General features: G+C 43.3%; 2 protein-coding genes across 2 annotated transcripts; one reads left to right on the top strand and one right to left on the bottom strand.

Annotated features, from left to right (window-relative positions):
- Positions 1-3,980: 3,980 nt before the first annotated feature.
- On the top strand, positions 3,981-11,401 carry LOC137906377 (multidrug and toxin extrusion protein 1-like). The gene is made up of 16 exons (XM_068750632.1): positions 3,981-4,163; positions 5,251-5,352; positions 5,525-5,593; positions 6,327-6,475; positions 6,681-6,723; positions 6,853-6,897; positions 6,982-7,079; positions 7,989-8,086; positions 8,349-8,530; positions 8,632-8,740; positions 8,880-8,955; positions 10,028-10,097; positions 10,178-10,310; positions 10,387-10,481; positions 10,561-10,624; positions 10,704-11,401. The coding sequence occupies exons 1-16, from the start codon at positions 3,981-3,983 to the stop codon at positions 10,910-10,912; spliced, it is 1,725 nt and encodes a 574-aa protein (XP_068606733.1). The 3' UTR covers positions 10,913-11,401.
- Positions 11,402-14,416: 3,015 nt separating this feature from the next.
- LOC137906533 (multidrug and toxin extrusion protein 1-like) lies at positions 14,417-25,552 on the bottom strand. Its single transcript, XM_068750815.1, has 16 exons — positions 25,370-25,552; positions 23,651-23,752; positions 23,311-23,379; positions 21,515-21,663; positions 21,248-21,290; positions 21,074-21,118; positions 20,892-20,989; positions 19,373-19,470; positions 17,422-17,603; positions 17,197-17,305; positions 15,856-15,931; positions 15,260-15,329; positions 15,054-15,186; positions 14,866-14,960; positions 14,716-14,779; positions 14,417-14,636 (listed from the first exon to the last, which is right to left on the bottom strand). Exons 1-16 carry the CDS (start codon positions 25,550-25,552, stop codon positions 14,428-14,430), a joined length of 1,725 nt encoding a protein of 574 aa, XP_068606916.1. The 3' UTR covers positions 14,417-14,427.
- Positions 25,553-26,493: the final 941 nt, after the last annotated feature.

The raw sequence follows: 26,493 nt of genomic DNA on the forward strand, positions 1-26,493 counted from the left end.
AACAATGTCAAGACTTTCTCTTTGCCATTCCTTTCTCATTAGACACAGGTTAACTTATAATCGGGACGGAGGTTATGTAATCGCTGCCGTTTGTCCGTCCGTCTGTTCTTTAGCAAGATAACTAAAAATGTTGTGGATGGATCTTGATTAAATTTTCAGCAAATGTTGGGAATGGTACCAGCAACAGATGATTCAACTTTGGTGATGATGTAACGTGTATGGATTGCAGGCTGGTGGCGGTGATGCAGGACAGTAGTCTGACAGCCTTTACTCGTTGTATGGTCATGCAGCTACGAAATATGACCAGTAGGAGGCGCCACAAACCACACAAATATGTATAGGATTTATTTTGTTTGAAATTCTAACAGGCTCAATTCTGACTGTGACACCGATCTTATTAGCATCATCATTATTAGCTATATTTCTGTAATGTAAGTCTCTGCTAGTTTTATGTGATCTTCTTAGTCTTTATTTAGGTATTGCGCCTCCAAATAATTTACAAAACAGCATAATTTTCTGGTAGACGGCTTTTTGGTCCACATTTCTGCACTACAGAGGTGCTGAAATGTGAAACTCTAACAGTCTATCAACGCAAACCAAGGACAATGTCTCCATACTAAGCACTGTCCACAAAACTGTCAACATCACAAGTGACCACAAGGCTACAACAGAACCAAGCTTGAAGTATTTGTGCTTGATCAAATGGCGAGGAAATGATGATGGTGAAGATGATTATGAATATATTTATTAGATAGAATGTTAGAGTACAAGTATTCAATTCAATTCAATTCAGTTTTATTTCTATAGCGCCAGATCACAACATAAAGTCATCTCAGGGCACTTTACAGGATTAGCAGGGAAAGACCTGCAGGGAAACACAGAACCCAACTTGACCCACAAGAGCAACGGAGGCAAGGAAAAACTTCCCTTTAACGGGCAGAAACCTTGGACAGAACCTAGGCTCATGGTGGATGGCCATCTGTCTGACCGGCTGGGTTGAGAGGGAGAGAGAGAGAGAGACAGAGAATGGCAGGTCGGAGACGAGTCAAGGAGATGGACGTCAGCGCTGACGTGGACATCAGCGCTGACGCCACAGGTCCAGGTTCTGCAGCACCACGGACAGAAGGACCTGAAAGAGAAAGAAGGACAAACAGCGGGGGGGAGAGAACAAGACTACAGGGAAGAGAGAGAGATTGCACACATATCACACAGTAGCATGTATTACAGTACAAATAAAGTCAAACATCCTGTCTAAGAGGAGCATTTCAAAAAAGCCCTTGCGGTCTTGTTTCCGTTGAAAGTCCTTCATACATAAATTATCAACATTTAACAATACAAATAAAATAAAAATAAATTACTCCACAGATTCAAAATAACAATTAATTAAAAAGACACGTAATATGTACAACGTAGGTGGACAAAAAGGTTACCTGTGGGAGCTGCACATGGGGGGGTGCAGGTTACCTGTGGTGTGTGGGAGCTGCACGTGGGGGGTGCAGGTTACCCGTGGTGTGTGGGAGCTGCACATGGGGGGTGCAGGTTACCCGTGGTGTGTGGGAGCTGCACATGGGGGGTGCAGGTTACCTGTGTTCATTGTGAGCGATTGTGAGCCATAAGCAAAGTAAATTGGCATTGCAACAGTTCAGCCTTTGAATGTTTATAATAGTTAATAATTATCATTGTTAAGGTCAAATGACGACACAAACCTGTTTTGAAAGCAGGATACACATGTATTCATTTCAAAGAGATCATTGTTGCAGTTCGAGTTGTCATGCGTCATTGCAGAGACGTTATGTTGTGTCAATTAAATAAGTAAAACAATTGATCATTATAGTTTTCCTTTAGTGGCCTGGTGTTTTTTACCTATTCCTTCTTAGATCGTGATAACAATAATCCAGATTATATACAAATAATGTCCGAGCAGTCAAAATGACTGCTATGGTCATTCTAGTAGTTGCAGAATTCTGGTAGGCCGAGTCTTAAGCAGTCAATAAAACTCAACCCAGCCGGTCCAGATGGCCGCCCACTATGAGTCTTGGGTTCTGTTCAAGGTTTCTGCCTGTTAAAGGGGCATTTTCCCTTGCCTCTGTCACCAAAGTTCTTGCTCTTGTGGGTCACGTTGGGTTCTATCTTTCCCTGCTCCACCTGTAAAGTGCTATGTAAATAAAAAATAATGAAATTTAAACTAAGATCTTTGGACTAAGAACTCCCCAATCTGCATACAACTGCAGTACTTTTACTGTGTAGTTTTTGACTAATCCTTTACTGAAGTACACTGTGCACATCAAATATATATTTGAGTAGCTACAGCCACTGTATAAAGGCGATACATTATCGTCAGCAGGGGAGCATATACCTGGTGGGTATGTGTGCATGCCCATTTGTGCACGTAAGAACAAATGCATGTCGCCTCATGTCGCCTCTACCTGTCTTTGCAGGTTTAACACACGAACTGTTCCGGGAAATCGTACTTTGTTCAACTTTAGTAACAATGGCTTTTATACCGCAGTCGTCATTGGATGTTTTATCGGCCTCCAGAAACGTCATTGGGTACATTTTCGCCACAGATTAGTGAGTGAAGACGCTCCATGTCCATGCGCCGAATGATACGGGCCAGGAACTCCAACATGCTGATGCATAAGCCCTGAGCTTTGCTTTGTGACGCTTGTTTATGATTGACCAGTTTTTCAGCTTTTTCATTATTCTGCACTTTGATGGACGCTGCTTGTGCCTCCGGTTACGCAGAGGAAGGATGGAAATTACTTATTTGCATACAGTTAGAGCTTCAGCAATAGTTCTATTGCGCTCAGCAGCTTGCACCTGGTTAATTGTTATACAGGTAGTTGACTAAAAAACACTCCTCACCTGGCGGCCGTCTTCTGGTCACCCTCGGGTGTTATTTCTTTCCGCTTCTGTTTTAGTGACTCAACTCAAAGACCTGCTGACGTCATATTCTGTTCCATACATGTATGTGATGCCACTGCGGTGAGGACCAGTGCAGCTGATTGGTGCTCCTGGCTTCCCACTTTTGTTGTCACAGAACTGCCAGGAAATCCTAGGACTTATTTGCACACTTAACGGATAAACAGAACATTTCCGAAGGCGTATCTGGAGAGGAGCCACAGCCTACTGATCTCAACCGCCATCACAACAGGACAGGCGCCATCCGTGCTGACATGTTAATCATGAGCTCAACCTTCTCTGCTGGGCCTGGAACCAGCAACTTACTAGTTAAAATGTTCACATCGTCCCGAAAGGCTCAGACGTTTTTATCTCTGCAGGGAAGATTATGTTTCTGCAGGTGATAACAGGATTGTAAAAGGTTCACTTTGCAGTAGGCTACAAGTATATGATGTTTTCTTCTATAATACGTTAACGCTATTAATGTAGTAACTACAAAGACACTGCTAATTTATCACAGTGATACTTCAAAGACATTTCTCTCAAACCAAAAAAGGATAGCGTTCAGCTGCTGCCTAACTCCAACTGCGTTCTGTCCTCGAGAGAACCATGAGCTTTGCAAACAACACATATTATAGTTTCATTAAAACCGGAATAGTTTGTAGAATTTATTGTGTCAGAGCTTGCTTGTTGCTGAAGATACTGTATAGTAATAACCCAAATTCCTGTTGCCAGAAATATTTTTTCATAGATAGGACTCCCTGAACATTCTTATTCTGTCCACTCTATTCTTAAAGAACTACAATTAAAAGTTTCAATAACTACAGCTCTTAAAGCACGACAGACTAACTTTCTTTCCAGTGGTAGTGAACAAACTGCGCACGTTGCTGATGTTGATTGATGACGTATGAATTGTCGTGTACGAGACAGGTCCAACGTAAATTTGACCTGATGATTCACTTGTGATGCCCCCCCCCGCCGGCTCCTCCTTTGAGTCACATCACATAAAACACAAGCCGCTGTCACCTTGTGGAGGAAAGCAGTGACTCCTCTCCGGTTGAGGACTTTTATTTCCCGTGATGGCTGCTGCCGGTGAAGAAGCGGTGAACCACACAGAGGAGCTGAGAGACGTTTTGGAAGCTGCCCCTGCTGCTCGGGGCTCCGGTGAAGGATGTGGCTCCTGCCCGGGGAGAATGAAGCGCCTCATCCCGGAGATCTACCGGAAAGAGCTCGTAGAGCTCGTCAAACTCGCGGGACCAGTGGTAAGACGCAGGATGAGACACCTGTCTCTGTGGACTGAAGTTTAATTGGACCGTCCTCTATGAGTCCCCCATGCTGTTAAATAATGATGCCACCGTAGTGTCCCAGAAACGGGTTTTATTTTCTGCCTCATTCGGTTAGAGACTTGTATTTTGGACCGGGTCTGGTTCCTATCCATGATGACGTTTTACTAATTAAGGTTTGAAAAAAAATATCACTTTAATCGAGTAGTGTAATATTTTTTTTTCATGTTGGTACCAAATAAAGGGTTTTACAGCATGTCTGCTATTTGTCTTTGAGACGTCTCACTGCTCGGGGGGGGGGGCTTTGTTTGCCCCCTAAAATACATCTGAATCATTTAGTTAAAGTTTTTAACGGGAGAGAGTATCCAGGAATAATTTTTATCTCACTTTCAACCCCAAAAGAGCACCGAGGACAGAAAGTTGGATCGGACCAAGTCTTGTTAGAATTTGGATTAGGGTTTAACTTTATTAAAAGACTGCTGTTGGAGGTGTGTGAAACACACACACACACACACACACACACACACACACACACATTCTGCCCGTGTATAGTTAAGTTCGTTGGATCCTTAAAAATAACTTTGAATAGGAACAAATTAATTCCTTCAAGAGTTCAGAAAAAGCATAATAACAAATTATGTTAATACCAACCTGAGTAAACACAAAATGCAAGACTTGCTCGATAATTGTATTTAATTACACAAACAGATCTTCAGTACATAACAGCGGCTTGAATGGAAAGTGGGATCCCGGCTCTGAACTATTTCAGGTTCTAACACAACATTTAGATGAGGTTAAGGTCCAGACTCGGTCAACTCAAGTCAGAATCCAACCATTCAGAGTGGAGTTACACTTCTGCTTGGGATCATTGTCTTCATGAAGAAGATGGCTGTTGGAGGTGTGTGAAACACACACACACACACATGCACACACACACATGCACAAGGCTACCAATGAGCGCCTGTTGGGCCCCCGGGCTTTTGGGTTCCTCATGTGAACCAGATTTAGTATGAAATGATCTCGCATTTACATGAACAATAAATATCCTGCCTGTTTGGTCTTGCAGATCATTTCCCAGTCCATGAGCTTCATGATCAGCTTCGTAAGCACCGTCTTCTGTGGTCACGTGGGGAAAACGGAGCTCGCAGCAGTGTCTTTGTCGATTGCGGTGAGAAGAACTGATGTATGACGTATCCCATCTGTGTTTGAATCCCAGCCTACCTTGCCATCCAGAATCATTATAATTGTGATGTAATTGTTGTGTTTTGACCTGTATTTAACTCTAACAGTCAAACACTGCCTCTATATTGCTGTTTAGTAAATTGCATTCTTTATTTCAGGTGATTAATGTCACTGGTGTCACCATCGGTACCGGTCTGTCGTTGACCTGTGACACCCTCATATCTCAGGTGACCGTCACCAGATCTTATTTCCCCTTGTTTGATATTAAACTGGGTGGCACGGTGGCACAGTGGTGGCACTGTTGCCTCACATTAAGAAGGTTGCAGGCTCAAATCCAAATTGGGGCCTTTCTGGGAGGAGTTTGCATGTTCCTGTGTCTGCATGGGTTCTCTCAGGCTTCCTCCCACTACAAAAACACGCGACGAAGGTGAACTGGTTACGCTAAATTGTCCTGTCCGGGGTATGCCCCGCCCGTCGACTGTAACTGTAGTGGGTTGGGTTCCGTACTAGCTTGTGGACTATAGGTATGTGCGGCAGCTTGAACTATGCAGGCCCAAGTCAAACAACTTGAAGTCATAAAACTCAATCCAATGACGTCCACATTTTACATCCGTCATCTGTTGAGAATCCGATGTTTAGATCACCCTCGCTTCTGAGAAAGCAGCAGTGGAAGTGAAAGAGAGCGAACTTCCTCGGTGCTGTCCCTGAAGTGCAACTATGAGTGTGGTCCGCCCTCGTGTGGCGTGACGGAATAACATGCCATTTCCCACGAGGCTTCATTCATCTGAACTCAGAGAGGCTCAACCTCTCCCCTGCTGGGTTCCCGGGTTGCCCTGGGGTCTCCTCCAAAACAAATCCTGCATGAGTTTTCGTATCAAGTTAGTTTCCTTTGAACAGTTCTACCTTGGTTGTTGGTTGAGAAGTATTTTCTAACCCTTTGCTTCATCCGTCGACCTGCAGACATATGGGAGCGGTAACTTTAAGCGTGTGGGAGTCATTCTTCAGAGGGGGATTCTGATTCTGCTGCTGGCTTGTTTTCCCTGCTGGGCCGTCCTCATCAACACAGAACCCCTCCTGCTTGGTGTCAGACAGACTCCAGAGGTCGCCAGGTCAGAATCAGGAACTCATTTATTGATAGCGCTAAAAACATTGGTTGGTATCTACCTTTGCCGTCTGTTCTGTGAGTTTAGAGGTGATAGTAAAAAGAACGCAACAACTTGTGTCAGGATTCCTGTGGAATCACTCGTATATCCGTTCATGTGTTTTTGTTTCTGCCACACATTTTAATTTAAATTGTTGTGTGTCTGCATGAAGTCTGTCACAGCTGTATGTGAAGATCTTCATGCCTGCTCTGCCGGTGAGTTTGATGCATTCTACCTTCTGTGTATGAAGATAATCACACCATACATGTACATTTCACTGAAGTGCTTCAGTTCATCCTGGATCTTTAACCTTGAAACTCACCTTCATTGATCTTCTTTTTCAGGCTGCGTTTATGTACCAACTGCAAGGGCGGTACCTTCAAAACCAGGTCAAACTATTTATACACTGAGGTCAGGGCTGGACCGTATTTATTCAACTATTACTGACAAAAAGGTTGTGCTTTGTGTCACAGGGAATTATATGGCCTCAGGTTATTGCTGGGGCAGTTGGGAATATCGCCAATGCAATCATCAATTACGTTCTTCTGTTCCAACTGGATTTAGGTGTTGCGTGAGTTTTCAAACTTAACATATTAATAATGTTTGTGTAATTATTCATGGAATACTCAATTATCGTAGGAAGATTTATGACATATTAAAGACTGAACAGCATCAATAATTGCCTGCAGAAATTCAAGGGTTTGCATAAAGAAATGTTTTAAGCAATATAATACTGCAAAATAAAATAAATAAAAGTGAAAACAGCTTTTCATTAGTTAATACAGTGATTACATGCTTGGAGAACAGCAGTTGTCCGAATATAGAACCGTGGGGTACACCTTATGATAAAGGTAGGGAAGGAGAGGAATACTCAGCAAAGTGGATGCACTGCATTCAAGCAGTTAATCCATTTGGAAACCAACAAGTTGTTGGCCTGTCTAACAAGGAGGCATGGTGAAGAGTGTCCAAAACTTTAGGCAAGTAATTTCTAATTATTAACGTGTCACATGTCACAGTGAGGGAGGACATGAGAGTGGCTGGTGTTGGGGAGGACGAACCAAAGAACAGGGTGAAGTGCAGAACGTTGGGTTGCTATGGCGACCCCTCACGGGACAAGACGAAAGTACAGTAGATGCTGTACTTCACTCTGTGAAGAAAAAGGGTTCTGTAAATAGCAACACATATCCAAAATGTTGTTTCTACAAATGCTTTCCAAACGCAAGTGGACATCCAATTCGACAGTTATTATTTAACAAATGCACATTTTCTTTTTCATGGCTGTTCCCAGGGAATTTATTCAGTCTTGTGTTTGTTATTATTAAGTAGCTTCTTTTATCAGCGTCTGAACTACAAAACAGGCTTGAAGCATGGCTGCAAGTGCAGCCTCGTTCCTCAGCCATGAACGTCTGTCACAAACACAAGCTTTCTACTATTTCTTCTTTTGCTTTTTGACCTAACATCTGCACTCTTTCTCTTAAAGTGGATCTGCAGCAGCCAACGCTATCTCACAGTATCTGCTGGCTACGGTCTTATACATTTACATCTGCCTGAGGGGTCTGCATAAGGCCACATGGGGAGGTACGTTTTATCATCACAATTATTAGATAGAGTATTTTCTTATGGTTTGGTCTTCACCATTGCAGGATTAACTTGTTATGTACAGTAATTTCACCCTCTTTGCACACATTGATGGCCAATCTCTAATGTTTAATATAATAGCTTCATTATATGGTGAGAAATGCAAAGCCATGGCGCCTGGTTTGTTCTGGGTAGTTTGTACAGCGCTACCATCAGGTCTACTGTATTAGCACACACTTGACTCTTAACCTCTGACCGAAAGGCTGGTCAATGGACTGCCTGCAGGAGTGGGGCCTCTTCATCAAGCTTGCCATCCCCTGCATGCTGATGCTTTGCTTGGAGTGGTGGATGTTTGAAATAGCAGCATTCCTGGCTGGAGTCATTAGCAACTCTGAGCTGGGGGCTCAGACAATACTCTACGAGCTGACGGTTTTGGCGTACATGGTAACTCCCCTAAATGTTTTTATTGTGATTATGCATTGATCAAAGTTACAAAGAACGAGATTGAATTCATCTTTGATAAGGACTTCTGTATTTTCCCACAGATCCCATTAGGACTCTCTGCTGCTGCCAGTGTACGAATTGGGAATGCTCTCGGTGCGGGAAACCCAGAACAGGCTAAGCTGTCATGCAGGGTTCTGCAGATTTGTGCATGTAAGAACCAACATATTAACGATGTGTCTAACCCTGATTATATCCCACAGTCTTATATTCACCTCCTTCCTGGTAATTCTAAATTGTTTTAAACACACTGGATTGTCTGATTGTTGTTGTTGTTGTTTTCTAACGGCAGTCATCATCGCCTGTTTGGTCGGGGGCAGTCTTTGCATTGCCAAAGATTTCATTGGCTATATTTTCACGTCCGAGCAGTGAGTAAAGACATTAATTTACTTTATGTAGTTGATCTCTTATATTTTGAGATCACCTCAGACTGTCACATCATGACATTTTACTAACGCCTTCCTTTTTTAATTTTATCTAATCACAATTTACAATGAAATCAAATGTTAAGAACAGGAACTATTCAAGATTCAAGATTCTTTATTGTCATTAAGCTAACATAACAAAATCGTGTGAAGGCCCACGGCTTCAGGCACACATACGAACATAAAAACGAAAAACAAAATCTCTCTTAAAGCAACGATATATATAAACATCAGAGAGATTGAGACAGAGAATCAAGCAAATAGTCCAAAATAGCAACAGCAGCACAGCGGGACAGGCACAGAGCTTCCATTCCGAGTCCCAGATCACTGCAAGGGAACGACTGCTTTCACAGCCCGGGGGAAGAAGCTGTTCCTGAGCCTTGCTGTGCTGCTTCTTATTGTCCTGAACCGCTTTCCTGATGGGATCGGGACAAACAGTTTGTGGCCCGGGTGTTGGTCTTGCTGGTGTTCAGAACAAGGCTGTTACTCGAGCACCACTGCATCAGGTTCTGGACCTCCTCTCTGTAGTGGGTCTCATCGTTGTTGGAGATGTGACCCACCAGCGGTTTCGTCCGCAAACTTCACAACCATGTTTGTGGAGTGGATGGCAGAGCAGTCGTGGGTGAAGAGGGTGAAGCGAGCAGGGCTGAGAACACAACCCTGGGGGGTCCCAGTGTTCAGGATCAGAGGGGAGGATGTGGTGTCTCCTATCCTCTCCACCTGGGGCCGGTTGCTGAGGAAGTCTCTGATTTTCATGTAAATGTAGCTTCATTAAAAGCCAATCAAAGCGGTTCTGAAACTGAATGCATGAAAGCCCCATCACTGGTATACCTGCTGGTGTGGCCAGCTGATTGGCTGGGGAGATGGCCAGTTTTCATAGACTTGTGGTTCTTGCAGTTTGGCAGCTGTAAAGTCGTTTTATTATTTCCTTGGACGCGCCAGCTGAAGCATCTCTCATGCAGTGTCTTCTTCTCTGTGTGTGCTGACATCGTGACCGGACTGTTCCATTCTTCAGAGACATTGTACGAAGGGTGTCTGATGTGATGATCATCTTTTGTTTCACACATATGGCCGACTCTCTTTCGGTGAGAAAGACACTCTGACAGTTCTGAAGTTTTCAGCCAAAGATATAGAAAACAAATGCAAATCTGTTTGGCATCCTCAGGGGGTGAATGGAGGTGTTCTTAGGGGAGCAGGGAAACCGACGGTTGGCGCTGTGTGTAGCCTGGTGGGATACTACGTCATTGGTACTCCTATTGGGGTGTCCCTGATGTTTGCAGCAGACATGGGCATTGTTGGTAAGAACGCGCCATTCATGTAATTAATGAAACCTCTGCAGTTTATCGAGTGAAAGTTTCTGTCACTTTTGAAAAGGACTCTGGATTGGCCTCTGCATCTGCGTTTTAATGCAGTCCAGTTTCTTCCTCATATTCATCTGCAGAATGGACTGGAAGAAGGCCGCTGAAGAGGTGAGCATCTACATTAGACTAACACGTCTCGAGATATATTTGAAAGTAAAACCCAATGTTAACGAATGACTCTGATCAGGCTCTTGTGAGGGCGGGAGTCCAGAAGAAGGAAGAAAATGAAATGGAGAAGATGGAAAACACGGGTAATCGTCATCATGCATGAAATACTCAACATCCTGACATGACACTTTTTTAATTGAAGATTGTTCTTCAAACCTCCAGACTCCAATCAGAACCAGAATCCGGTCAGTGTTGAGAATGCTGAGGAGGTTTGTATTCCAGAGCAGAATAAATCTCCAGTCGTCACAGTGGGAGAGTCTCTCCCGGTCCGTCAGCTGGTTTTACGGCGTGGCCTCACATTTCTGCTCATGATCGTCATCCTCGTCGCTGGAATCGTGATCAGCGACATCCTGGTCAGGATACTGAAATGAATCCTCCGAGGACGGAACGCCTACAGTCAGACTGCTGGTTGTCCAGATTCATGACATAAACAATATTTTCACATTGAAACAAAGTCCCTCTGGAGTGTGACGTGGCGACTCATGCTGTTGACCCCACCGAAGATCCAAGTCAGCAGATTTTTACCCAACACATACTGTATAAATGAAGAGCCGCTCTACGACAGAGAGCTGAATTAAACAGGATCAAAGGGGATTTGATTTAAGAATGTTTTGTTTACACACTGTGCTTTGGGTTCAGATATATTTTTTTTGGGGGGGGGGGATGTAAAGTGCAGTCACATTAAAGGGAAGTGTAATACATTAGTATTTCAGTACAGACATGATATACTGTGCAGTAAGTAGAGCTGTAGAGGTTCCTAAAGAAATCAGTAATTTAAGGTTGACGTAAACTTCCTCCACCGCTTCTTTCGTCTTTTGTCAACATCGTTGAGTGATTGTCTGCCAAATGCAAAGATCTATGTGAAAGCAATATGTCAAAAGAATTGTCGTATTCTTGTCAAAGTGATTTTTCTTTAGAATAAATAGTAAAATGTCGTTGTACGTATGTTTATTCAATCACAAGCCACGTGTCAGAATTACAAGTATTCACCTGTGAAAACCGTCTCTCGTATAAAACCCACGGCGCTACAGTTCTAGGGTTTTGTAGAGGAGATTTGTCCTGTGGATTTGATGAGAGCAAATTCTGCTACTTGATGATGGCAAATCAAATCAAAGCTAATTGTTAAAACTTGGAATGCACTTCCTGTCACATGCAGCGTGTGGATATGACCACATTGACCATATTTAGCTCTACTTATGCATGCAAACAGTCGTTCTCACATCTGTCCCATCAAAACCAATCTACGATCGCGTTTAACGAATGGAAGCCGCAACACCTGCATGAAGCTTGACCTTACCACCTGTCAACCAGACTGCAGCCTGTAGTAGTTTTCTCTGTACAGGAAGTAGGTGCTGGCCAGACAGAGATATCTACAGGCAGAAACATGGTTGTGCCATGGGTTCACTGGCATCTCCGACAGTAGCCAATTTGTGTATGGAAGAGGTGGAAAGCAAGGCTCTGGCCTTTTTACAGGGACGACACCCAGCCATCGGTTCAGGTATGTGGACGACACCTGGCTTTCCACGCCCTGCCTTTCTTGGAGGTGTACAGAACCCCCCCACCGACCAGTATCTTCTCTTTGATTCCCACCACCCACTGCAGCACAAGTTAGGGGTCATCAGAACCCTGTACCCTCAGAAAAGTGTTCTGTTTTTTGAGGTGTTATCTTACAGCAATTTATATGGACCTGATGCTTTCTTTTATTTTCTAATTATATGGAGATTGACAACATAACGCAGTAATATTCTCCCTTTTGATCTGCCACAATAATGTAATGAATTTAAATGAAAATACCGCAAGTTGAGGGCTTTTCTCAGCAATTTTTCAGTGAGATAAAAAAATATATTAATTAATTACAGATCCTAATTAATTAATCACTCAGATGTTTTAATCACTTGACAGCAATATCCTTATTGCCCCTCATCTTAACAATATAACTCAATGGCCCCCAACCTTATGCCGGTCAATTTTTCCTCATCCGGGGGGGGAATTAAATACAAAAAAAGAGGAATATAAATGTAACCATTAAAAAAACCCTTATATTATGCACTTTTAATAATTTTATTTTTAATAATAATTATTAACATATTTGTTGAAGTTGTAGCATCAATATTTGAAAAGTTATTGTCTTTCAATCCAGAGTTCTTGTTTTTTTAATCCCCCAACCTCAACCATCGCACCCACAGGTGCCAGGAGGCCCAACCATACATAGGGCCAGGATCAAGCACTGCTTGATCCTGGCCCGTAAAATATTTCAAATGTTTTTTATTTATTTTTTTGGAAGCAGAGATTTTCTCCGTTGATATGTGTTCTATGAGGAGGTTCAACCAATGGTTTATGTTTAAAGATTGTTTATTTTTCCAGTTAACGAGGATTGTTTTCTTGGCAATGGCGAGGGCTGCGAGTGTGGGGTGCGTTTGTTTCTTTGAAATAACGATTTCTGATTTCTGAAGTCGCCGAGAAGACACAGCCCATCCATCTTCTTCCGCTTATCCGGGGCCGGGTCGCGGGGCCAGCAGCCTAAGCAGGGAAGCCCAGACTTCCCTCTCCCCGGCCACTTCCTCTAGCTCTTCCGGGGGGATCCCGAGGCGTTCCCAGGCCAGCCGAGAGACATAGTCTCTCCAGCGTGTCCTGGGTCTTCACCGTGGTCTCCTCCCGGTGGGACGTGCCCTGAACACCTCACCAGGGAAGCGTCCAGGAGGCATCTTGAATAGATGCCCGAGCCACCTCATCTGGCTCCTCTCAACGCGGAGGAGCAGCGGCTCTACTCCAAGCTCCTCCCGGATGACTGAGCTTCTCACCCTATCTCTAAGGGAGAGCCCAGCCACCCTACGGAGGAAGCTCATTTCAGCCGCTTGTACCCACGATCTTGTTCTTTCGGTCACTACCTAAAGCTCGTGACCATAGGTGAGGGTAGGAGAACGAAGATCGACCGGTAAATCGAGAGCTTCGCCTTTCGACTCAGCTCTCTCTTCAGCATGACGGATCTGTGCAGAGTCCACATCACTGCAGACGCTGCACCGATCCGTCTGTCGATCTCTCGCTCCATCCTTCCCTCACTCGTGAACAAGACCCCGAGGTACTTGAACTCCTCCACTTGGGGCAGGATCTCCTCCCTGACCTGGAGGGTGCACTCCACCCTTTTCAGGCTGAGAACCATGGCCTCGGATTTAGAGGTGCTGATTCTCATCCCGGCCGCTTCACATGCGGCTGCGAACCGATCCAGTGAGAGCTGGAGGGCACGACCTGATGAAGCCAACAGGATCACATTGTCTGCAAAAAGCAGCGATCCAATCCTGAGGTCACCAAACCGAACCCCCTCAATGCCCTGGCTGCACCTAGAAATTCTGTCCATAAAAGTTACGAACAGAATCGGTGACAAAGGGCAGCCCTGGCGGAGTCCAACCCGCACTGGAAATAGGTCCGACTTATTGCCGGCAATGCGGACCAAGCTCTGGCACCGGTCATATAGTGTATATCGTTCACTTAACAATTCATTTATATTGAAAGATGACAAAATAATCTTCATTATAGAAAATACTTTCAGTGTCTAATGGTACAAGACTCAAGGTGTGTGATGTCACTATTTAAAATTACACTCCCTTCAAAGTGTCATATTTTGTCTCATCTTTACAAATATATTTGAACAAAAGCACACTGGGTAAACAATTCAGTGAATGTTCTCGAATCAGATCACCTTAATGTTCTTGGACATTCCACTTTTAGCAGGTTATTTCAGCGCTCTGTCAGAGAGGCTCTTCATTTATATAAGTGGTAAAAACCTGCTGATTCATCGTGAGTCACCATCTCATACACAAATTTAAAACTTTATGATTGAATCTCAACAACAACCAGTCTGACTGTAGGCGTTCCGTCCTCGGAGGATTCATTTCAGTATCCTGACCAGGATGTCGCTGATCACGATTCCAGCGACGAGGATGACGATCATGAGCAGAAATGTGAGGCCACGCCGTAAAACCAGCTGACGGACCGGGAGAGACTCTCCCACTGTGACGACTGGAGATTTATTCTGCTCTGGAATACAAACCTCCTCAGCATTCTCAACACTGACCGGATTCTGGTTCTGATTGGAGTCTGGAGGTTTGAAGAACAATCTTCAATTAAAAAGGTGTCATGTCAGGATGTTGAGTATTTCATGCACGATGACGATTACCCGTGTTTTCCATCTTCTCCATTTCATTTTCTTCCTTCTTCTGGACTCCCGCCCTCACAAGAGCCTGATCAGAGTCATTTTAGACATTTGTTAACATCTTGTTTTACTTTCAAATATATCTCAAGACAAAGCAAAAAGGAACCGTTCTACCTCTGCACCGGCCTTCTCCCAATCAAGTCTGCTCAAAAACGCGATGAAGAAAATGACCTGCATGAACACACCAATGCCGACTCCTAACCGGAATCCTTTGAAAAGGGTCAGAGAAGACTTTGATGGCTTTCCTGAATGTTAGATGATACTATGAATTGCAAAGCTGTACATTAATTTTGTATTCTTACCTAGAATTCCCATATGAGCTGCAAACATAAGGGACACCCCTATAGGAGTACTAATGAAGTAGTATCCTATCAGGTTACACAGAGCACCAATTAACTGTCTTCCTACTCCTCGAACAACGCCTCCGGTCACAGCCTAATGACATCAAGCAGTTGTTCATAAAGTTCATACTGGTCTGAAATCCTGACAACAAAGACATTTCTCTCACCGCAACGGAATCACAGATGTGAGAGACAGCATATACATTCAAGACAAGAGAAACTCTTCGGATGATGTCCCTAAAACCACACAAAGAGTTGGGTGACAATGTTAGTACAAACAACGAACAGATAGATGATGTAAAAAGATGAAGCAACATCAGAAGATTTGTACCAATCATGGACGATATATGACGAGTTAAACTGAAAAAGTGTGTCCAACTTTATAAAATGTATTTTACCTGAAACGGTAAATGATGTGACCAGATAAACACCTGTTCTGTAGTATTTAGTAAATCATCTCCAACAGAGAGCTCAGTCTGACCAAACAGGAACATGATGACCTTCAGTAATAAATAAAAAAGATGCTAAGCCTCCATCTGAAGCTGAGTTTCCACCAAGCCGTCTGGTTCCGGCTGGTTCAGCGCGTTTCTTGTTCAAACTCGTGTTTGTGATGACATCATCAACCGTTTCCTCTCTTTTTGTTTTTGACTGGTCCTACAAGTTGTTTCCCATGTCCACGGGTTCTGTTCCAAAAACTCTCAGGTGGAAACACAGAGACACGAAAGACACATGAAAGAAAGTCAAAGATTCTCTCTTTACTCACTGGTCTGAGGTGAAAATATATCCAATGACATTCCTGGTAATTAAAATGGTGCCTCCAAAAAAGGACGATAAGATGACTGCCGTTAAAAAAAGGAAACAAAAATCAGGAGTTAATATACACAAGGTGAAAAGCCATTTTTGAATTCATCCACACCTCATTCATTTTTAATGTGAGGCGTTCATTGTCCCAACCGCTTAATCCGTCATCGGGTCGCGGGCCAAGCTGGAGCCAATCCCAGCAGTCGATGTCCCCTGCAGAGGCAGGGGACATCCTGGACAAGCCGCCAGTTCATCGTTCATCGCAGGGCAACACAGAGACATACAATCAGCCACACACACACTCACACCTACGGACAATTTAGCGTCACCAATCAGCCTTGGCTGCATGTCTTTGGTGGTGGGAGGAAGCCGGAGAACCCGGCTTCGGTCACTAATTTCTAATAGGAAGTTTCAAGCCCTTTGCTTCTGTCTCCTGCCCTCCCTGGTCAGATCTCCATGCTGGATTACAAAGACTGGAATCAGGTGTGCTGGAGTCAGGGGCCAGCTGCCTCTCATCTACGATCTTCTCTGGTAGAGCTCTGAGGCTTCAGCTCAACCACACCACCGGGTTGTAAATGGACTGCACTTCTAAAGTGCTTTTTCCACCTTCACGGTGCTCAAAGCGCTTTACATGAGGCCTCACATTCACCCATTCACACTCCAGTGGGCGACTGTGCTGGAAGCACCTTGGCAGCACTGGGGTTCAGTGTCTTGTCCAAGACATGCGGACAGTCGGAGCTGGGATTCGAACCACCGATTTTCTGATCACTGGACGACCCACACTACCTCTTTGGCCTCATTCAGTGGGGCAGAAAAGGGGATAGTCATCACGAGCTCTCCGGATCAATTCCCCTCCCCCTTACCTTTCCCCCATTCCCCCATTTTTTGTCCACCTATGTTATACATATTACTTGTCTTTTTAATTTATTGTTATTCTGCATCAATTGAGTAATTTATTTTTATTTTATTGGTATTGTCACATGTCGATGATATATGTACTAAGGACTTTCAACGGAAACAAGACCGCAAGGAGTTTTTTCAAATGCTTCTCTTAGACAGGGTGTTTGACTGTACTTGTACTGTAATACATGCTATTGTTTGACTGTACTTGTACTCTAACATTCTATCTAATAAATATATTCATCATCATGATCAGATCATCTCAGCACACCTGTACCTCAGAAGCACCCAATCACAGCACTTCAAGATTCCCTCCCCCTGGGCTCTTCTGCAGTCATTCAGACCAAGTGGAAAGGTGTTGCAGGCAAGATGGACACCATGTACTGCATGTGTTGGTTCTTACATCCACAAACAATGGGGATTCTAGCAGACAGCTTGGCCTGCTGCAGGTCTCCTGCACCGAGAGCGTTCCCAACCCGAACACTGGCAGCAGCAGCGATTCCAAATGGGATCTAGGAAAAAGAAAATAGATAAGGAGCAGCTATAATATAATGGAAACAATATCCAATGTGTAGTAAGAGCCGTAGCATTTATCAACATGTAACTGGAGAACATTCAGAGGAGTTACCATGTAAGATATCATCGCCAGCTGGTACGTTACGGCTTGAGCTCCCAACTCAGTCTCACTAATGAGGCCTGCCAGGAATCCTCCAATCTCAAATACCCACCACTCCAGACAAAGCATTAACATGCTGGGGATGGCCAGCTTGATGAAGGGTCCCCACTCCTGCAGGGAGTCCAGGGACCAACCTGCGAGTCATAGGTTAAGGGTTAAAGGAGCTCAGCCTGGTCCCAGACTTTGTGCATGGGTCCAGTCCAATGCCAGACCTCGTCATTTGTGTCAGAATAGTCCTGATGCTGGTGTCATGGTCCAGAGTTTTGTGTGTGATTGTTTGCAACCTTGTGCAGTGATTGCTGTTGTAATCTGTTTTGCAGCATGCTTTTCCTTGTGCTGTTCCTCTACTGGGGTTTCTTTGTAACTTGTTTTTACTTGTGGACTTGGTTAGTATATGTGCTTTTGAACTTTGCTTATCATTTAAATTTTGTTTTTCTTGTTAGCTTACAACAGCTTTCTTGTCCTCCTCCTCTTCTGTGACTTGCAATTGGATCCAGTTAAAGTCCAGTGCTAGAAATCTGTTTTGCAGTATGCTTTTCCTTGTGCTGTTCCCAGACTGGGTTTTCTTCGTAACTTGTTTTCCTTGTGGACTAGTGTTGTGCAAGTCTTGAACGAATCGTTCAATACTCATGATTCACTTTACTGACTCATGAGTCAAAATTGGGTGGCCCCGTGGCGCAGTGGTAAGCACTGTTGCCTCACAGCAAGATGGTCGCAGGTTCGTCTCCGATTTGTCTGTCCATTCTGTGAGGAGTTTGCATGTTCTCCCCGTGTCTGCGTGGCTCCCCCCCGGGTTCTCCGGCTTCCTCCCTCCACCAAAAACATGCAGCTTAGACTAATTGGTGACACTAAATTGCACGTAGGTGTGAGTGTGTGTGTGGCTGATTGTCTGTCTCTGTGTTGCCCTGCGATGGACTGGCGGCTTGTCCAGGGTGTACCCCGCCTCTCGCTCATTGGCTGCTGAGTTGGGCTCCAGCAACCCGATGACGGAATAAGCGGTTAGAAAATGAATGAATGAATGAATGAATGAGTCACAATTCTTCGTCCCCACTGAGTCGTTCACTGACTCCTCCCTGCTACCGCTAGTTAGCTGCACAGCTAACTGAAGACACTAATCAGTAGCTTGTACATGTTATGCCACTCCGTGTGTGTGCTGAACTTACTTCAGGAGTCTGGAGACAGAGAGTGGGGGTTGATATTGTAAATTGTATAAGACATTAAGAAACTCTCTCCGGATCAACCCCCCCCCCCCCTTTTTTTTTTGTCCACCTACGTTGCACATATTAATTGCCTTAGTAATTTCACGTAATTTATGTAATCTATTGTCATTCATTGTCATTTTGCATCAGTGGTGTAATTTATTTTAGATTGTTAATTTGCATCGGCAGTGTAAAATCATTTTATTTTTCTAATACAATACAATACTTTATTGATCTGTCCCTTGGAGGGCAATTTGGCTTACAGCAGTTTGAACTGCTGCTGGTCACAGCGTGCGCACGCACCCGGCCAACGCGGCTGAAGTGCCCTGCCTAAGGACACAACAACAGTGTACACGTGCGCCTGAGCCGGGGATCGAACCACCGGTCGCAGGATGACCCTCTCAACCACTGCGCCACTGTCGTTGCATCAATTGTTAATTGTCGATGATTTATGTACGAAGGACTTTCAACGGAAACAAGACCGCAAGGTTTTTTTTGAAATGCTCCTCTTAGACAGGATGTTTGACTTTATTTGTACTGTAATACATGCTACTGTGTGACTGTACTTGTACTCTAACATTCTACCTAATAAATATATTCATTCATTCAAATGAAATTAATGTACTTAACAAGTTAATCCTGCAATGGTAAAGACCAAACCATAAGAACATACTATAGCTAATGATTGTGATGATAAAACGTACCTCCCCATGTGGCCTTATGCAGACCCCTCAGGCAGATGTAAATGTATAAGACCGTAGCCAGCAGATACTGTGAGATAGCATTGGCTGCTGCAGAGCCACTGTAAGAGAAAGAGTGCAGATGTTAATAATAATAGATAATAATAATTAGAACCAATTAGTTGACTCATTGTTGAAGGGAAGGTCCTTTGATTGGCCAGTTACCTTGAAAGTAATAGACTAATTACGGTAATCCCCAGGTGCTTGGAGAACACCAGCATGATCTGGTGCTAAATACAGCTAGCTAAGCGTGAGAGGAGAGACTTGCTTCTTGTATTAGAGGATCTCGTCAATGTGTTTTGGTCAGTGCCACATAGTCTTTCATAGGAGCCTCTTGATTACTTCAGAGTCCCAGAAAGTATTAAAGTTCTAATTAAAGCATACTTTCTATATATTAAACTCTGTTTTACCACAGCAGAATACACCACTGCATGGCAATAGCTTGAGACAGGTATTATGGTGGGAAGTACAATCTCTCCACTCACTTTCACTTTGGCAATGGATGTCATTATTTGGGCCTCAAAATTTGTAGTGGATCAAGAAATGCTGCAGGGAGGTATACACCTTTGCCCTATTAGGGCCTTCTGTTTAGTGACAATGCTGCCTCATGGATAGCACGGGTAGTGCGGTTAGCAGGAGCTAACATTGCGTTGCCAGTTTCTCCAGTCTCAAGCCCGGAATGGCATACAATGTAAAAATGTGCAAAATTGAACGTGTAAATCAATGTAAATAATAAAGTCATTCCGGATTGGTCGAGTTCTGGGTTAAAAATGACCACCATCAGCATTGTTAACCCATGGGAAGCTGCTTGGAATTGGATTACTGTGAGTCGAAGACAGAGACAAAGAGGAGGAAAATGGTTGCATCAGCAGCGAGAGAAGAAGGAATAGAAGATATTAGGACTGAAAGTAGAGACTTTGAACGTTGGGACAATGACAGGAAAAGCTAGCGAGCTGGTGGACATAATGGTGAAGAGAAAGGTTGATGTGTTGTGTGTCCAGGAGACCAGTTGGAAAGGAAGCAATGCTAGAAGTTGAGGAGCAGGATTAATTTTGTTTTATAATGGAGGAGATGGAAAGAGGAAGGAGTAGGGGTGCAGAGTGTTCTAGAGGTGAATCGAGTGTCGGATAGACTGATGAGTTTGAGGCTGGGGATTGAGGGTGTCATGTTGAATATTGTTAGTGGGTACGCTCTACAGGTAGGATGTGAGTTAGAGGAGAAGGAGAAGTTCTGGAGTGACCCATCAGATTCCAATCAGAACCAGCAACTTTGGTATTCAGGACAGGAATCTAGAAGGACAGATAGTGGTGGATTTTGCCAAAAGGATGGAAATTTAACGTGTAAAAACATATTTTCTCATTCACAAGAGATAGACTGTAGTTTGAGAAAACCCAGTAACAAATATTTTATTTTTTAAATTAAACATGTCAATTTCTCCTAAGACAAGAGTGTGCTATGAATTAATTAAAGTGGGAAAACTCACGTAACACCCAAATCCAGCTGGAACAGAAGAATGTAATTGAAGATTGCATTGACAACATTCCCAAATGCTCCTGTTATAACCTGAGGCCATATAATTCCCTGTGGGACAAAGCACAACCTTTTTGTCAGTAATAGTTTAATAAATACGGTCCAGCCCTGACCTCAGTGTATAAATAGTTTGACCTGGTTTTGAAGGTACCTCCCTTGCAGTTGGTACATAAACGCAGCCTGAAAAAGAAGATCAATGAAGTTGAGTTTCAAGGTTAAAGATCCAGGATGAACTGAAGCACTTCAGTGAAATGTACATGTATGGTGTGATTATCTTCATACACAGAAGGTAGAATGCATCAAACTCACCGGCAGAGCAGGCATGAAGATCTTCACATACAGCTGTGACAGACTTCATGCAGACACACAACAATTTAAATTAAAATGTGTGGCAGAAACAAAAACACATGAACGGATATATGAGTGATTCCACAGGAATCCTGACACAAGTTGTTGCGTTCTTTTTACTATCACCTCTAAACTCACAGAACAGACGGCAAAGGTAGATACCAACCGATGTTTTTAGCGCTATCAATAAATGAGTTTGAATGTGGACGGTTCTAAAACTGTTCTGACCTGGCGACCTCTGGATTCTGTCTGAAGCCAAGCAGGAGGGGTTCTGTGTTGATGAGGATGGCCCAGCAGGGAAAACAAGCCAGCAGCAGAATCAGAATCCCCCTCTGAAGAATGACTCCCACACGCTTCAAGTTACCGCTCCCATACGTCTGCAGGTCAACGGATGAAGCAAAGGGTTAGAAAATACCAGTGGTGGACCGTCAGGACCAGCAAGGCCTTCTCTGTTGGCCTAACATAACCAAAAATCATGATCATATTTATGATGTTGTATTTTTAGGTTAGAGTTTTTATCCAGTCAGAATTCAGATCGTGTTTCCAGGTTGTATTAAATCTGTCCGAGGCCTTCAGAATGAACAATGCGCACATCTGTGCACTGTGAGTGAACGGGCACATATAGTTGATAGATATTTGCGATAGCCAATCAGATCCCGATTTGGTGACAGTAAGGCCTTCTAGCTGACCTCATGTTGAAGGTGACATGTACGCATCCTGTGATTAGATAATCGCTTGTGAGAGCTGGGAAGCGCTATGCAGATCTACAACGTTTTACGGTTTGTTTTAGATCGACAAAGTCACAACAGAGACACACCTTGGGGCTGTTACCATAAAAATCTAATATATATAAGTTTGCTTTTATAACCCATAAAGGGGGGGATGTAGAATTGGTTGCAGATATACTCGCAAGACCATTTTCAAGACGAACCTTTCAAGAGAAGCTAGCTGTCGTGAGACAAGGTCAGCCAACCACCAAACTAGCTATTCCTGTGTCTATACTGCTTCTGCTGAGCAGTCATTTTTGGCCTTAAAGCAAATCAAAACATACGCCAGAAACACGACTGGGCAGACATTGGCCTCCATGTCGATAGAAAATGATGTTATGGGAACTGAAACGCTCAGATACTCTGGTCAACCATGTCATTGAAGTCTCCTTGAGGAAGAAAGAAGCATGGATTCCGGGGACAGCCGTTTTGGTGAGTGCAAAAGCATTTTATTTATTTAATTTTTCATGTTTATGTAATTTTATTTCATTCATATCAAATCAATGATAATGAAATAAAATGACAAATATACTAAAAATGAAAAATTATTTTTTCTTGCTCCTCTGCAATGTATGTAAATATTGTGGCGCAGCTGTGAGATTGTAGTGGACGTACACAACTCGGCTTGTTTCATTGTGTCGCGTCGCATGTGGGCCTATTCTCAAGAACAAATGTGACCGTCTTGTTGCTGCCTTTCTTACATTTAACTGAAATGTTGTAATCTTGTTAAAGCTTTCCTATTCTTGGTGGACTTATTAAAAACATTTGGACAAATTATTTGAAATTCCCTTTTATTTGTAAGTTTGACAGTACCACGTGTGGTGATAAGTTTTAATTGCTGATGCAGGTTTATTGATTTTTGAATTCTTATCTGCTAATAAAACCTGTTTCTTTGAGAATCGAGAACGCAGCTAGAGCAGCTTCCATTCTACCTTGCTGAAAGAAAGAATATTAGTTTCGTTTCTTACCGAATGTTATTGGTGTTGAATCTTTGGGGTTGGTTCTGATTTTCTCTCTTTTACAGTGTCACAAACCTGACAGTGATGCAACACCTTTAGTTATTATTTCTCCAGCCATGGTGTCGTAAATGATGGTAGTATGAGGGGTATTTATTCAAGTTGGACTAAGTCGGACATCACTGAAGGCCAAGGCGTGAAATGCACGGCCCGCCATTGGAAAATACTCATCGGCCAACAACCAAGGTAGAACTGTTCAATTAATATCAAACAAGGTGAAATAAGATCTGGTGAGGGTTACCTGGGATATGAGGGTGTCAAACGTGATTGACAAACCAAGACCGACGGAAATACCAGTGACATTAATCACCTGGAAAAAAAACACTATTAAAAAAACATATCAAACAGTCTGGTCATAAACAAAATCAACAAGCATGGAATACAGTCGTTCCTCGTTTATCGTGGGTGTTACGTTCCAGGACCCCCCGCATTAATGAAATCCATGAAGTAGCGACACCATATTTATTTTATTTCCTTATAGCGTGTTGGGGTTTGCCAGCATGCCTTGGTGCACTATGTTAAAACACTTCATAACCATTTGTTTTGAGAATGAAGACAAATAGGAATAGTGATCATCTCACCGCAGCCGCTAACGAAACTGCTGCAAACTCTGTTTTTCCCAGGTGACCACAGAAGACGGCGCTGACAAAGTTGATCATAAAGACCATAAACTGGGCAAGGGTCTGCAGAACAACAATAAGCACAATGCACATTCCTTCTTCTGTATGTTAAGAAATTATCATATTAGTCTTAACTCAGCAAGTTTGATGCATTATCTCTCTAGGATGGAAAGCGTGAGGGATTTAGCTGAAGTTGTGATTTTGTGACTTTAATCATAACCATCAGAATCACAGGAGAACCACATGAACGTCTTGATTCTTCTTTATAGAACCCTCACACCGGGTTTCATGAAAATTTATTGAACAGTTTTTATATAATCTGAACAAAAATCAGCCAAACTGTAAAACAGTGGTGAATGTACGTCCTTCATGGAGGAGGAACACATCAAAAAGTACTCCAGCAAGATATTTCCTCCTCTATCTGCGTTATTAATAATGTCACAGTGAACAGTCGAGAACCTGGCGTCAGGGTGGGATATTTACCAAAGAGTATCCCTGGATTATAATCTGGAATAACTGGATGGGTTAGTCTGAATTATTTTGTGACCATTGTGAAAACCTGAAGAAATGTTAACATAATGCAGGCAAATATAAATTTTAATTTAACTTGAATAAAGAAGGAACTTTAATGTGTTAATTGGTTTAATAATGTAGAGAAGGATGTTGCTCCTGCTTTGAGAAAATAATATACCACTGTTAAACATAAACATGCACAATAATTTGTCAATTTAATGTAAGGAATTACAAATAAAAGTAAGAAGCAGCAGAAAAGGAAAATACCTGAGTCATACTACCGAATGATGCATGATGATGATAACCCTCAAAGCTTTAGGAGAATGGTTTGTGGACAGGTGAGTCAAAAGTCGAACCGTTTGGGAGACAGAGGTCTCGTTACATCTGGTCTGGTGGAAACCAAGCAGCGCTTGACAAAAAGAACTTTATGATCCCAAGCAGAAGTGTAACTCCACTCTGAATGGTTGGATTCTGGCTTTAGTTGACCGAGTCTGAACCTTAACCTCATTTAAATGTTGGTAGAACCTGAACCAGTTCAGAGCTGGGATCCCAGTTCTGGTTCCAGCCGCTGTTATGTACTGAAGAGTACATAACAATTAAATAATTAAATACAATTATCGAGCAAGTCTTGAAGTTTGTGTTTACTCAGGTTGGTATTAACATGATTTGTTATTATGCTGTTAATAGAATTTTCCACTCAACTCTTGAAGGAATTATATTATTTTACGATTCAAAGTAATTTTTGAGAGAGTGTGTATGTGTGTGTATTTCTGTCCTCGGTGCTCTTTTGGTGTCGAAAGTGAGATAACAATGACTGATACTCTCCCGTTAAAACCTACCTTCATCAAAATTATTCAGATGTATTTATGGGGCAAACAAATGAAAGCTCCCCCGAGCAGTGAGGCGTCGAAAAGAGAAACAGCAGACATGCGTTAACGTCATCATGGATAGGAACCAGACCCGGTCCAAAACGCAGCAACGGCGCATCCCTCTGACCCGCGGATCCAGTAAGTGACCCCCCCCCCCCATCACCGAATAAGGCAGAAATTAAAACCCGTTTCTGGGACACTACGGTGGCATCATTATTTAACAGCATGGGGGGACTCATAAAGGACGGTCCAATTAAACTTCAGTCCACAGAGACAGGTGTCTCATCCTGCGTCTTACCACTGGTCCCGCGAGTTTGACGAGCTCTACGAGCTCTTTCCGGTAGATCTCCGGGATGAGGCGCTTCATTCTCCCCGGGCAGGAGCCACATCCTTCACCGGAGCCCCGAGCAGCAGGGGCAGCTTCCAAAACGTCTCTCAGCTCCTCTGTGTGGTTCACCGCTTCTTCACCGGCAGCAGCCATCACGGGAAATAAAAGTCCTCAACTGGAGAGGAGTCACTGCTTTCCTCCACAAGGAGACAGCGGCTTGTGTTTTATGTGATGTGACTCACAGGAGGAGTCGGAGGAGGAGGGCGCACCCACGAGGATCATCACATCACACACACCTCTGCAGGAGTCCCGTCCCAGCTGGGAAGATCTAGTGTTGCGTTCAGGTGCGTTTATTGTTCCACATTTGCAGCGCCGTAAAACTTTACACAAACTAATAAAGGGAAAATCTGTCATCTTCAAAAGCCATACAGTACCACCCCCACCGCACGATCAATGTACCTAATTATCGCTGGCGTATGTTCATGGTATACAGGAGCATATCCCTAACATAAACACTCCCATAACTATCATTAATAACATACCGTAATAAAACTTCTAATTTCTCCCTTCTATCTATCAAACCACCTCGCCATCATATTACCAAAAGTATTAAAACACCTTGATGTCCTTTAAATTCATTGGTAATAGCTCTAAATCCCTGAATAGTCTCATCCATCCAACTCGATCCAATTAGTTTGGTGTTGTTTTGCTGAACGCTAGGACGGTCGCTCGCACCTCGGAGGCAGACCGTCTCTCCGTTAAAATAAAAACATCAGCGCAAATGTCTCCACCCTTCAAAGTGTAACCCGTTCAATGATTGGCTAACAACTGCGGGAAAGTCTACCGATAGCTTGTTAGTCGCACTATCAAGTCTATTTAGCATGAAGGAATAAAACGTGTTCACAAGCGGTTAATATAACCATTAAGATACTATAAATAATGATTCTCTGTGTGCACTGTTGTAAAAGGTAACTATGGAAAATCCTGTATCTCTCTTCCAGGAAAACCCTCGTCATGCAACAGTAGTCAGCAGGCTACTGCAGGGATTCATGAAGTGATTCTTTGAATCACATGTCCTGGACGAGGGACATGAA

This window comes from Brachionichthys hirsutus, chromosome 17 (genome assembly GCF_040956055.1).
Source record: "Brachionichthys hirsutus isolate HB-005 chromosome 17, CSIRO-AGI_Bhir_v1, whole genome shotgun sequence".
Lineage (NCBI taxonomy): Eukaryota > Metazoa > Chordata > Actinopteri > Lophiiformes > Brachionichthyidae > Brachionichthys > Brachionichthys hirsutus.